The sequence below is a fragment of the Coregonus clupeaformis genome, chromosome 20 (assembly GCF_020615455.1).
Source record: "Coregonus clupeaformis isolate EN_2021a chromosome 20, ASM2061545v1, whole genome shotgun sequence".
In the NCBI taxonomy this organism is placed as follows: Eukaryota; Metazoa; Chordata; class Actinopteri; order Salmoniformes; family Salmonidae; genus Coregonus; species Coregonus clupeaformis.
This window is the reverse complement of record NC_059211.1, coordinates 2,632,952-2,647,212: the sequence shown is the minus strand read 5'-3', so window position 1 is coordinate 2,647,212 and position 14,261 is coordinate 2,632,952. Positions and strand designations below refer to the sequence as shown.

The 14,261-nt window shown below is 46.7% G+C and overlaps 1 protein-coding gene across 3 annotated transcripts in view; it reads left to right on the top strand.

Annotated features, from left to right (window-relative positions):
- Positions 1 to 14,261, top strand: part of LOC121533190 (rab11 family-interacting protein 4A) — an 85,889-nt gene that overhangs the window by 40,878 nt on the left and 30,750 nt on the right. The window contains exon 1 of one of the 3 annotated variants that reach the window (XM_041838994.2): positions 6,011 to 6,411. The exons of the other annotated variants lie outside the window; for them this stretch is intronic. Coding sequence (XP_041694928.2) covers positions 6,331 to 6,411 — 81 coding nt within the window. The 5' untranslated portion in view covers positions 6,011 to 6,330. Of the gene's footprint in view, positions 1 to 6,010; positions 6,412 to 14,261 lie in introns of those variants that run through there. 3 annotated transcript variants of the gene reach the window in all.

The following is a 14,261-nucleotide window of genomic DNA, read 5'->3' as shown; positions in this document are numbered from 1 at the left end:
GTCTTGGCAGTAGGAAAGTGGCACCGTTGTTGGCATTCACGTCAGACACTCCACAACAGCTACTCGGTGCCTGGTACCCCTCTCTGTATCCCTGTCTTTTCTTCCACTTAAGAGCCTGCTCCTTCTCTCATTCTCTCTCATTCTATGGGGCCTCTCTCTCTCTCTCTCTCTCTGTATTCCTCTCTCACTCTCTCTCTTTATTCCTGTCTCTCTCTCTCTCTCTCTCTCTCTCTCTCTCTCTCTCTCTCTCTCTCTCTCTCTCTCTCTCTCTCTCTCTCTCTCTCTCTCTCTCTCTCTCTCTCTCTCTCTCTCTCTTTCCCTCCTCTGTCTTGCTGCTGCATTGTGAATCTTGGCAGCCTCTCAAGTCCCCACGGAGATGATTCAACTGAACTCTGCAACAGCCACTATTTGTTTGGCTTATTTATTTTTGTTTGGGAGGAGTGTGTGTTTGTGTGTGTCAGAGAGAAGGAGTGAGTGTGTGTGTTTGAGAAGCGATAGCGTGTGTGTGTGTGTACTGTATATGTGTGTGTGTGTGTGTGTGATGTGTGTGATGTGTGCGATGTGTGTGTGTGTGTGTGTGATGTGTGTGTGTGATGTGTGTGTGTGTGCGATGTGTGTGAATGTGTGATGTGTGTGTGTGTGATGTGTGCAATGTGTGTGTGATGTGTGTGTGTGTGTGTGAGGTGTGTGTGTGATGTGTGTGATGTGTGTGTGTGTGTGTGTGTGTGTGTGTGCAATGTGTGTGTGATGTGTGTGTGTGTGTGTGTGTGTGTGTGAGGTGTGTGTGATGTGTGTGTGTGTGATGTGTGTGTGTGTGTGTGTGATGTGTGTGTGATGTGTGTGTGTGTGTCAGACAACGAAAGTGCGAGAAAGATTGGAGTCATAGCTTAATGCAGTACAAATCTCCTCTCGCTTCATTCTTCCCTCTTGATTCGTATTTCACCTCACCATTCCTCCGATACACAGTTCCATTCCCCTGGAGAATCATTTAATCACTCTACTCTCCTCTTTGTGAATACCATTAAGAAATCACATTAATGCTGGTTCTGAAAGCATTACACTCAAAGCATTACTCTACATGTCTCCAACTGAAATACAATATGCCAGTCTCACCCAGGTAGACCTGAATAGAATGTGAAAGGAGAAGGCGAGCCCTGTAACAAATTGCATATAAACAAATAGCTGTGGGCCAATTGGTTGATCTGTAGCCAAAGTCTTTGAGTGTAAAAGAGAGAAAGAGAGAGAGAGAGTCCTGGAGGGGAGCATTCCTTGCCACACAATTAGCTTTCATTTGGGTTCCCTGGCCTGGATCACCCTCTCTCCCTCCTTCTCTCACCCCTTTCTTCATCCCTCCTTCCCACCCTCCTTATATAAATCTCTCTCTCTCCATATATGCATGTCAAGCACTTGGTGATCTAGTGTCTGTGAGGGGAGGATCTGATACATATGTCAGTTTCCCCCTGAGACAGACTGAGTCATAAAGACAAAGAGAGCAGCAAAGCAGATGTCAGGAGGAAAGGGAGAGGTAGAGGATGAGAAGTAGAGGGAGAGTGGGAAAGATGGAGTAAGCTGAGAAATGAAGAGAGAGAAAGAAGGTGAGAGAGAGGAAGAGGTGAGGGAGGGATAAATAAATAGAGGAGGAGACAGAGAGAAGAGAAGTGTTCTCCACCCTGAAATGCTGGAGGGTTTGGGTTGGCACGCCAGGCACGGTCACCATTGTTTGGAGCAAGTTTTCACAAAGAAACTAGGTTGGCACAGTACAGAGGGATAAGGTGTATTGTGAGCGAACAGCCCTGGGGATCAGGTTGGTTGACAGGAGAGTACCTTGTCTGTCCTGTGTGGGAGACAGCTCCTCTAGAAGAAACTAGGACATCACTGAGACATAACAGAGACAACAACTGCTGCCCGGGCGCCGATGATGTGGACGTCGATTAAGGCAGCCCCCCTCCACCTCTCTGATTCAGAGGGGTTGGGTTAAAAGCGGAAGACACATTTCGGTTGAATGCATTCAGTTGTGCAACTGACTTGGTATCCCCCTTTCCTTTCCTTTCCTCCATTAACACCACAGTGATGACAACAGCATGACAGGCAGGTAGGTGCACAAGACACCATAGTGACAACAACATTACCACAGACAGGGGCTAGTGCTACCACAGTGAGATGCTATGGGTTGGAGCAAGGAAGAACAGGGTGTTTTACATGGTGTAGTTTGCACAGGTGCAACAGAGATGTTGCTGTATAGGTAAAAGAGTCCTACGAAGTGTACCGCACCTCTAAATGATAACGCTGATTAATCAAATTCCATATGCTGACCGCAAGGCACTGCAGAGGGTGGTACGCTCAGCCGAACGCACCATTGGGTGCACACAGCCTGCCATCCAGGACACCTACAACACCAGGTGTCGCAGGAAGGCCAAGAAGATCATCAATGACCTCAGCCACCTGACCACTGCCTGTTCTCCCCGCTTCCGTCCCTCAGACGCGGGCAGTACAGGAGCATCATGGCTAAAACTAACAGACTGGGCAATAGCTTCTACCCCAGACATCTACCCTGCCCACACCCCAATGGACATTTATATTTATCATAGTCACAGTTGTAAACAGTTACAGTTGAAGTCGGAAGTTTACATACACTTAGGTTGGAGTCATTAAAACTCGTTTTTCAACCACTCCACAAATTTCTTGTTAACAAACTATAGTTTTGGCAAGTCGGTTAGGACATCTACTTTGTGCATGACACAAGTAATTTTTCCAACAATTGTTTACAGACAGATTATTTAACTTATAATTCATTGTATCACAATTCCAGTGGGTCAGAAGTTTACATACACTAAGTTGACTGTGCCTTTAAACAGCTTGGAAAATTCCAGAAAATGATGTCATAGCTTTAGAAGCTTCTGAAAGGCTAATTGACATTGTTTAAGTCCATTGGAGGTGTACCTGTGGATGTATTTCAAGGCCTACCTTCAAACTCAGTGCCTCTTTGCTTGACATCATTGGAAAATCAAAAGAAATCAGCCAAGACCTCAGAAAATAAATTGTAGACCTCCACAAGTCTGGTTCATCCTTGGGAGCAATTTCCAAACACCTGAAGGTACCACGTTCATCTGTTCAAACAATAGTACACAAGTATAAACACCATGGGACCACGCAGCCGTCATACCGCTCAGGAAGGAGACGCGTTCTGTCTCCTAGAGATGAACGTACTTTGGTGCGAAAAGTGCAAATCAATCCCAGAACAACAGCAAAGGACCTTGTGAAGATGCTGGAGGAAACAGGTACAAAAATATCTATATTCACAGTAAAACGAGTCCTATATCAACATAACCTGAAAGGCTGCTCAGCAAGGATGAAGCCACTGCTCCAAAACCACCATAAAAAAACCAGACTACGGTTTGCAAATGCACATGGGGACAAAGATCGTACTTTTTGGAGAAATGTCCTCTGGTCTTATGAAACAAAAATAGAACTGTTTGGCCATAATGACCATAGTTATGTTTGGAGGAAAAAGGGGGTAGCTTGCAAGCCGAAGAACACCATCCCAACCGTGAAGCACGGGGGTGGCAGCATCATGCTGTGGGGGTGCTTTGCTGTAGGAGGGACTGGTGCACTTCACAAAATAGATGGCATCATGAGGAAGGAAACTTATGTGGATATATTGAGGCAACATCTCAAGACATCAGTCAGGAAGTTAAAGCTTGGTCGCAAATGGGTCTTCCAAATGGACAATGACCCCAAGCATACTTCCAATGTTGTGGCAAAATGGCTTAGGACAACAAAGTCAAGGTTTTGGAGTGGCCATCACAAAGCCCTGACCTCAATCCTATAGAAAATATGTGGTCAGAACTGAAAAAGCGTGTGCGAGCAAGGAGGCCTACAGACCTGACTCAGTTACACCAGCTCTGTCAGGAGGAATGGGCCAAAATACACCCAACTTATTGTGGGAAGCTTGTGGAAGGCTACCCGAAACGTTTGACCCAAGTTAAACAATTTAAAGGCAACGCTACCAAATACTAATTGAGTGTACGTAAACTTCTGACCCACTGGGAATGTGATGAAAGAAATAAAAGCTGAAATAATTCATTCTCTCTACTATTATTCTGACATTTCACATTCTTAAAATAAAGTGGTGATCCTAACTGACCTAAAACAGGGAATTTTTACTAGGATTAAATGTCAGGCATTGTGAAAAACAGAGTTTAAATGTATCTGGCTAAGGTGTATGTAAACTTCCGACTTCAACTGTATATATTAATATTATTATAATTTATTGTTTCATTCACACCTGCACTGTTGGAGCTTGGAGCTTAAGAATTTCACTGTACACTGCAACTACCCTGTGCATGTGAATAAATAAAACAAATCTATCTAATCTAGAATAAATTATTGGTTTTAATAATTAATTTCACCATCCAGGGGAAGATAATTGAAGATGCACTGCACAGACTCAATAGTATTCCCCTCACCATCCACCCCCCATCCTGTCTAGCAGTTTGAGCAGTTGTCTTGTAGTCTGAGTGTGCGTCCTAAATGCCACCCTATTCCCTACATAGTGCACCACTTTTGACCAGAGCCTGGGACACAGCCTGACTCTACCCTTCTACTGCTCCTGCCAAAGTCAATTTATTATGTTGTGAGACAGTTGGGCTCAGCAGGCTCAGACTGTGTGGGTTTAACATTAAGCTGCTGGGCCCTGGGAGAGGGGGAGGGGGAGGTGGTGAAATAGGGTGGGGGGGGTGAAGAAGTACAAGGGGAGGGGAGCTGGGGAGGAGGGGGTGGAGAGATAGAGGGGAAATTGGGGAGGTGAATGGGGAGGTGATACGGAGAGAGGGAGAGGTGTTAAGGGTGTAGCTGTGTTGTGATGTGGTGCTTGCCTTTTGGGATCCACTGTTGCTGACTGGAACACTGCCTCAGCCAGGCTATCAGGAAGGGAGGGAAGGAGGAGAGAAGCCTCAGCCTTCCCTCTCTTAGGGGTTAGGGGATCTGGGGGGATGGTGGGGTGGAGAGTTCAGCACCAGAGCTCAAGGTCCATTGTTCCAGTGGGATGTGTGAGTGACGGAGAGTGTGTGTGTGTTTTGTGTGTGTGTCTGTGTTTGACCCTTTCTCTCTCTCGCTCTCTTTCTGTCTCTCTGTCTTTTTCAGACGTTTCTTTTGCTCTTTCTTCCACTGACACTCTGTAGCCTACAGTCTATCTCCCTCCGTCTGAAATACAATTTATCACCATTCACTCTTCCCCTCATCTCTCTCTCGCTCAATTCAATTCAATTCAAAGGGCTTTATTGGCATGGGAAACATATGTTTACATTGCCAACGCAAGTGAAATAGATAATAAACAAAAGTGAAATAAACAATCAAAAATGAACAGTAAACATTACACTCACAAGTTTCAAAGGAATGGACACATTTCAAATGTAATATTATGGCTATGTACAGTGTTGTAATGATGTGCAAATAGTTAAAGTACAAAAGGGAAAATAAATCAACATAAATATGGGTTGTATTTACAATGGTGTTTGTCCTTCACTGGTTGCCCTTTTCTTGTGGCAACAGGTCCCCCCCCCTCTCTCATATACACACGCAGAAGCTCAAATATACAGAAAACTTTTTATACACCTGATTGGGACACCTGACACTCTCTTCCCTTCCCTTATCTCGCTCTCCCCCTTCCCTCTCTCTCAAATCTTCAAACCCACACAGAAGAACTCTATCACTCCACTCCATCAGCTTTTCAGGTTTTGAACCTGTAGAGAAATGTGCTGTGTCAATGGATAAGACTATATGAGTGGAGATAGCATGTCACTTCCCCCCTCTAGCAAAGCCACACTGTTCTATGGAAGAGAGGCAGGGTTTGATATGCAAATGCTGCTTGAGGGGGCGGCGGCCAAGAGAGAGTGTGCAGCAATGTGAGTCTCTCTCTCTAAGGGCCGGCCCAGCTGAAGCCAGTTGCCCGGCAACAGCCCAGGGAGAGGGGAGGAGGGGGGAGTGGCCTAATCTCAACAACTGTTGCCAGAACTGAGCTCCCTCTGTGTGAATGCAAGCCAGCCGGAGAGCGAACAACCAAATGAGTGTGTGAGAGAGTTGCTGCATCTCTGTATGTGTGTGAGAGAGTGAGGTAGTTGCAGTGTGTGTGAGTCGCGCTCTCACAGATGAGCTAAGCCAGCACTCTCTCCTCTCCTCCTTTTCTCTCCCTCTTTTTCTGGACTACACTGATTCAAAGGACTGCCATTTGGACTATCTAAACCCCCGGCACTTTCTGTTCTGACCTGGCTTCACCTGTGTGTGTAAGACGAAAGGCAGAGGACTTAGCCCCTGCTTTGAGGGGCGAGTTGGATGACTTCGGCGGATGAGGGCTTGGCCGGTGGAGTGTTGGGCCAGGGGGACCACCATGGCTCCCCCCATATAATGGACAGGGTAAGAGACAGTGCCTCTTTGCTATGGAACGGGGGTAGGGGAAAGATGGGTAGAAGGATAGAGAGAAGGATCTGGGGCGGAGGTTAGGTGTTAGGGGATCTGGGGGGTTGGTGGGGTGCTGAGTTCAGCGCCAGAGCTCAAAGTCCATTGTTCCAGTGGGGTGTGTGAGTGACAGAGTGTGTGTGTGTTTTGTGTGTGTGTCTGTGTTTGACCCTTTCTCTCTCTCGCTCTCTTTCTGTCTCTCTGTCTTTTTCAGACGTTTCTTTTGCTCTTTCTTCCACTGACACTCTGTAGCCTACAGTCTATCTCCCTCGGTCTGAAATACAATTTATCACCATTTACTCTTCTCTCTCTCTCTCTCTCTCTCTCTCTCTCTCTCTCTCTCTCTCTCTCTCTCTCTCTCTCTCTCTCGCTCTCGCTCTCGCTCTCTCTCTCTCTCTCTCTCTCTCTCTCTCTCTCTCAGCCCGGCTTTCAATTAATCCCATTACAATCAGAGGAGGGGTGAACCGAGACAGCACCCAGCCACCGGCTGTACAGAGAGAGAGAGGCTCTCTGTTTCGCCTCTTAAACATTGTGGCTTTTTAGTGTACAGTACAGTATGAGCTTGGCTGAAGCTCAATGTTGTCCTTTCCGGCTGTGTAACTTAGTCTATGGTTCAGTGAGAAAGGAGAAGTGTATACCACACAACAATATGTCAAAAAAGGATGTCTACATTCAAACTGTTATAAGTCGGAATGGGTGATAGGGTTTCACAATGTTTGAGTTTCCTTGATAAGTACCTGTGACTTTGTCAATATACTTGTTGTAATTGTGGTCTCAGTTCCACAGAAAAGAGGAAAGGTGTCTATTTATCATACAGTAGCTAGTTTCTCTCACAGTGACATGTGACATCTCACAGTGACATGTGACATGGCTAGCCGTATCTGTATGAATAAGACGGCTCATGTTCAGTAACAAGACATTACGTAATGAGATGTGTCCTCTTCTTCTCAAACTAACTAAGCTGATAGGCCTAAGCTATATTGTTTTGGTCCAAACCAGATCTGCCCGTCTAATACAGTATTTTGACCTGGGCAGGAATAACTAAACTGAACAAAAATATAAATGCAACATGTTATGTGTTGGTCCCATGTTTCATGAGCTGAAATGTTCCATACGCACAAAAAGCATATTTGTTTACATCTCTGTTAGTGAGCATTTCTCCATTGGATAATGGAGATAATTCATCCACCTGACAGGTGTGGCATATCAAGAAGCTGATTAACCCTCCCGTTGTCCTAGGGTCAAAATGACCCGCCACTGTGTTGAACCAACTTTATTTAATTTTTATATTTTTGGGATCATTTGTGAGAAGGAGGCAGTGATACTTTCTTTAAAGTCTCACTGCCTCCTTCTCACAAATGATCCCCAAAATATAAAAATTAAATAAAGTTGGTTCAACACAGTGGCGGGTCATTTTGACCCTAGGACAACGGGAGGGTTAAACTGCATGATTAATACATAGGTGCACCTTGTGCTGGGGACAATGAATGGGCACTCTAAAATGTGCAATTTTGTCACACAACACAATACCACAGATGTCTCAAGTTTTGAGGGAGCAACCCATTGTCGTGCCATTCATCCGCCGCCATCACCTCATGTTTCAGCATGATAATGCACGGCCCCATGTCGCAAAAATCTGTACGCAATTCCTGGAAGCTGAAAATGTCCCAGTTCTTCCATGGTCTGCATACTCACTAGACATGTCACCCATTGAGCATGTTTGGGATGCTCTGGATCGACTTGTACGACAGCGTGTTCCAGTTCCAACCAATATCCAGCAACTTCGCACAGCCATTGAAGAGGAGTGGGACAACATTCCACAGGCCACAATCAACAGCCTGATCAACTCTTTGAGAAGAAGATGTCGCGATGCATGAGGCAAATGGTGGTCACACCAGAAACCGACTGGTTTTCTGATCCATGCCCCTACTTTTTTAAAAAGGTATCTGTGACCAACAGATGCATATGTGTATTCCCAGTCATGTGAAATCAATAGATTAGGACCTAATGAATTTATTTAAATTTACTGATCTCCTTATATGAACTGTAACTCAGTAAAATCTTTGATATTTTTTGTGGACATTTTAGTCATTTAGCAGACGCTCTTATCCATAGCGACTTACAATTAGTGAGTGCATACATTTTTCATACTTGCCCCCCGTGGGAAACGAACCCACAACCCTTGCGTTGCAAGCGCCATGCTCTACCAACTGAGCTACAGGAGGGCAAAATTGTTGCATGTTGCGTTTATATTTTTGTTCAGTATAGATTATAGTCACAGTCATTATAGACACTGACCCAGGATGAATGATGACCTTTAATCCACTCAAAACAGTAATTCCTCTTGAACTTTAAACAGTTAATGTGTGTGTGTGTGTGTGTTTGTGTGTGTGTGTGTGTGTGCGTGCATTTTTGTGTCCGTAAGTGTGCCTACTGGGGGGTAGGGTCGTCCTAACAGGGCTGAGAGTTGAATGTGTTACCAGGCTGATAGAAGAGATCTGAAGAGGGGCTGGGTCAGGGACACCTGCTGTTTGTTAGTGCTGTCTTATTAAATAATATGAAATGGTGTAGGCCATGCTTCCCTTAGATGTAGAGGAGAGTCTGGATAGTATGGAGAACTAGTCAATACTGACAGAAGATAACACATTCTTTCCATAGAAAAACAATGGACTTTATTATCTAAAGTTCATGGCACCAAGGTAACATTATATTAAAAACATGGCACCTCTCTATCACTGTCCACTCTCCATTCCAAGGGCAGGCTCTTGATTTTGGCACAGCTTTTCTGAACCCTGATATGGCCAGCCTCCATTATGGTGTCTATATCAGGGTTAGGCTTTATTCTGGTAGTTGGTGTTGGTTTTGTTTTGATATGAAACAGCTGGCTCTAACTGGTTTGTTTGAACATGACCAGGGCCCAGTTGCTCAACACTTGTTGCTCAATGGCAACAGGTTTAACACCATGAGGATAAATGGATGGCCAGCATGTTGACACTGCAATATGACTCCTAGGGCACTGATACTGATACTAGGGATTATTACACAGACTACATTGGCTCCCTCACCCTCTCTTTATCTGTCTATGTATGCGTTCCTGAAATACTCTTTCAGATAGTCAGGATGACCGGACTGTTTCCTCTGTGGGCGTCTTAAGACCCATTCCCCCTCACCAAGGACACCTTTTAACTATCTGACACACACACACAAGCGCGCACACACACACACACACACAAAAACACACACACATACACACACCCTACACAGCATAACCCCTGATACTCCCCAGTATAAAACCTGAAACCTCACCCCTCCAGCCCAATACTAGTCCTGCCTTGAGGAAAGAAAAAACAGCTGAGGGAAATGTCACCACAGGGCCGTTCCAGCCAGCATGGCACAGAGACACAAACACACATTTGTTCCCACCTGGCTCTTCAGGGAACAGGTAGCTGATTAGGTTACTAGGAATGTGGAAGGGGAGTGGCTCCCATAGAGGTACACAGGAGACTGTGTTGAGGTATTTTTACTGGGAAACCAATTGGGTTGATACAGGGATACAGGGACAATCTGAAAACCACAGGACGGGAAACCCTCTGGGTTGTGGGTGTGTGAAATGGGTCCTTCCTATCCTTAAAGAGAGAGTGTGTGTTTGTTTGAAACACACACCCTGACAACATGACAGATCAATGGCACATAATGAATTGTGGTTTGGAGAAGCTGAGTACACAGAGAAACTTGAGGACCTACTACTGTACAGGTGTCCAAGAACAAGCATGCAGGAGCTGCTGTCAATTATGAGGTTGGGTGTATGAGGGTGTGTGTCCATTTCTAAGTGTGTGTTTGTGTGTGTGTGTGTGTACTGTGTGTGTGTGTGTCTATAGTTTCTGTGTCAGCACATGCCACATGCATTTTTGTTTGTGTCTGTGTGTGTGTGTCTCAGTAGCCGAAACCTGAAGTGCTTATTGTCACGATCGTCGAAAGGAGTAGACCAATGCGCAGCGTGGAATGCGAACATACTTTATTATATTCACCACACGAACAAAAACAACAAAACGATATGTGAAGTCCTTGGTAACAAACACTAACCATACACGGAACAAGATCCCACCATACACTGTGCCAAACAGGCTGCCTAAGTATGGTTCCCAATCAGAGACAACAATCAACAGCTGATTCACGTTGCCTCTGATTGAGAACCACACCGGCCAACATAGAAAACACATAACTAGAGACTACCATAGAAACACAAAACATAGACACTACACACCCTGGCTCAACATAACAGAGTCCCTAGAGCCAGGGCGTGACAGTACCCCCCCCCCCCAAAGGCGCGGACCGCGACCGCGCCAAACATAAACCGAACAGGGGAGGGCCGGGTGGGCATTCCTCCTCGGAGGCGGATCCGGCTCCGGGCGTGACCACCACCCTCTAATAACCCCCCCGTAGTGCCCCTGGTCTGGTCCCGCTGGCTGGAGCTGGACTGGACATCGGTGGAGCGGATTGCTTAGGCTCCGGTGTGGAGCAGCTGACCGGTACCTGACCAGGCACCGGTGAACCGGGCACGGGCTGTGCCGGACTGATGACACGCACCCCAGGCTTGGTGCGGGAAAGCAGGAATGGGCCGGACCGGCTGACGGACGCAGCACCCCTGGCTTGGTGCGGGGAGCAGGAACGGGCCGGACCGGGCTGGCGATGCGCACCACAGGCTTGGTGCGGGGAGCAGAATGTGCCGGACCGGGCTGACGACGCGCACCCCTGGCTTGGTGCGGGGAGCAGGAACGGGCCGGACCGGGCTGACGTGCGCACCACAGGCTTGGTGCGGGGAGCAGAAACGGGCCGGGCCGGGCTGACGGCAGCGCACCACTGGCTTGGCGGGGAGCAGGAACGGGCCGGGCCGGGCTGGCGACGCGCACCACTGACTGTGCGGGGAGCAGGAACGGGCCGGGCCGGGCTGGCGACGCGCACCATAGGCTTGGTGCGGGGAGCAGGAACAGGCCGGACCGGGCTGACGACGCGCACCCCTGGCTTGGTGCGGGGAGCAGGAACAGGCCGGGCCGGGCTGGCGACGCGCACCATTGGCTTGGTGCGGGGAGCAGGAACAGGCCGGACCGCACTGGGAACACACACCACTGGCCTTATACGGGGATCAGGAACAGGCCGGACCGGACTGGCAACACACTTCAGTACCTCTCGCCGTGCCTCTACACTTTTCCTCCCTCTAATCACCAATGGCTCCCGTAACCCGGTGGCCTTCTCTCCTCGTCCACAAACTCGCCCCTTATCTGCCTCCCAGCAGCCCCGTCGTCCATGCCATGTGCCCCCCTAAACATTTCTTGGGGTTGCCTCTCGCCTGTCCGACGACGACACTGTTGGCGCCGTACCTCCTCTCTCGCCAAGGCTTTAACCTTTGCCCATGGTCCTCTGCCCTCGAACATGTCCTCCCAGGACCACCATTGGCCCACCTGGGCCATCGCCAACTTCTCCATCTCCTTACCCGGCGTTAGCTCCGAAACACGCTGCTTGGCACTTGTGTTTGGTGGGATCTTCTGTCACGATCGTCGAAAGGAGTAGACCAATGCGCAGCGTGGAATGCGAACATACTTTATTATATTCACCACACGAACAAAAACAACAAAACGATACGTGAAGTCCTTGGTAACAAACACTAACCATACACGGAACAAGATCCCACCATACACTGTGCCAAACAGGCTGCCTAAGTATGGTTCCCAATCAGAGACAACAATCAACAGCTGATTCACGTTGCCTCTGATTGAGAACCACACCGGCCAACATAGAAAACACATAACTAGAGACTACCATAGAAACACAAAACATAGACACTACACACCCTGGCTCAACATAACAGAGTCCCTAGAGCCAGGGCGTGACACTTATAGAGACTTCTAGTGCTTACCTCACAGAATGCTGCTGGATTATGAGTCATCAGTTCCTGTTCTCTTTTGACTCGTTTGGTTTTTTCGCTGTGTGGGCTGAAGGTCTCGCCATTGCTGCAAGAGGTTGAATCATAAAGATACAAAACACACACATAGGAAACACTGGAAATAATCTCAGCTGTACTCAGAGAAGGAAACATACTGACTAAACAGTTAACACATAGGCCTACTGGTAAAGGACTGTAAAATAGACTTAAAAAGCAATATTGTTTAGTGACTGCACAGGTAGACTCCATTGTGTTGGAGAGAGCACTTGAATTGAGTGCCGGCTGCCGAGTTAGAGTGAAAGAGAGAGATAGAGACTGAAAAGCGCTCTGCAGTGCGTCAACAGTATGAGATTGGATTTGGTTCTTATCTTCTCAAGCACAGTCAGAGAAACACCAGCAAAGCCACAGTATGCCACTCGCTCTCTCTCCTTTCTCTCCCAGTCTATCTTTCTTTCCCTCCCTCTCGGTCTCTCTCTCTCCCCCACTCCTGTTTCTGCTGACGCACACAAAATCAAAGCCTCCTCTTTTGAATTTCGCCAATCAATGTCTGTCCCAGTGGGTGGCTGCTCATACTTGCTGCTCTCTCTCGCTCTCGCTCTTGCTCTCTCTCTCTTTCTCTCTCTCTCTTTCTATCTCTCTCTCTCCGTCTCTCAACTCTCCAACATACCCAATATCCATAAAAGATCATCCAGACTTAAATCCAGGGAATAATTATCCAGTCTATCTGAATATTTCCCATCTCTGGACGGCGGGAGAGAGGGATGCAGATGGTGGGGGAAATGATAGGATCCAGGCTAGAATACATGGAATAGCTAAATTACATTCAGATTTCCCATGCGGAAGTTGAAAGTAGGTATTACGACGCAGGGGAAAGAATAGACTGGCTTTCTGTCTCTTTCTCTTGGGCTAAATAGAAGGAGAAGAGAGAGTGGAAACATTGCCAGTGGAAACCTTGTCCTTAGGCCTTAAGTATAGCATAGTATAGCATATATACCTTGTTGTTATGGTGAGATGTTGGCCTGCATCATGCTCACTGTTCAGTCGTGATGAAGCAGTTTCTTAAACAATCTTCCATCCTCTTCCTTCTTCCTCAATCAATAGTAGCGTGAACTGCATGGTCGTCCAGATGATTGCCCACTGGCCCTGGGCTGCAGATCAATGACATGTCCAGCACTCAAATGTTATTGACCTTCAGCACCACATGGGAACAGAGAGGGAGTAGTCTATTTGATTAATTAGAGTAGTAGGAACAGTGTTGTCTCTCCACTTAAAATAAACTTAGACCTGGGAAAGAGGTAGGTGTCGATCAGAGGTGTTTTAAGGCTTTTCCAATATTGTTAATGTTACATGACATTAACGAGAGAGAGTGAGTGAGAGAGAAAGATATGTGTGAAAGTAGTCACTACAACTTTCCAATTCTGTTTGAGCAGGATGAATGTAGCCCATATTCATCCTATGTGTGTATTAACATATTCATGTTATCTCGCCATACTCTGAACAGATGGTGCTTTAAAATGGAAATGTCTCTTTTCCACTAACTTGCTGACTTTACCAAACTATTTATCAGTGTTTTTTCCAAGAAAAAGTCTGGAGGTTTGTGTGCCAACATGCTGTAAATATCATGGACATGTTTGTCTATATATTTGCATGAATATCATTTGACTGTGGGTCAAGCTTAGAATACATGAATGCCAAAGATAAGCTTGCATAACTGATGCTGCAATATACTAGGAACTAAAATTGAGATGATTCAGAAGTGGCATAGAGGTGTACTTTACTATTGTATAACACACACATTGTACATGTACAGTACAGGTGTACTATCTGTTGTCAAGAGAGAATTTTCCTGCCCAGCAAATTGTCGTGT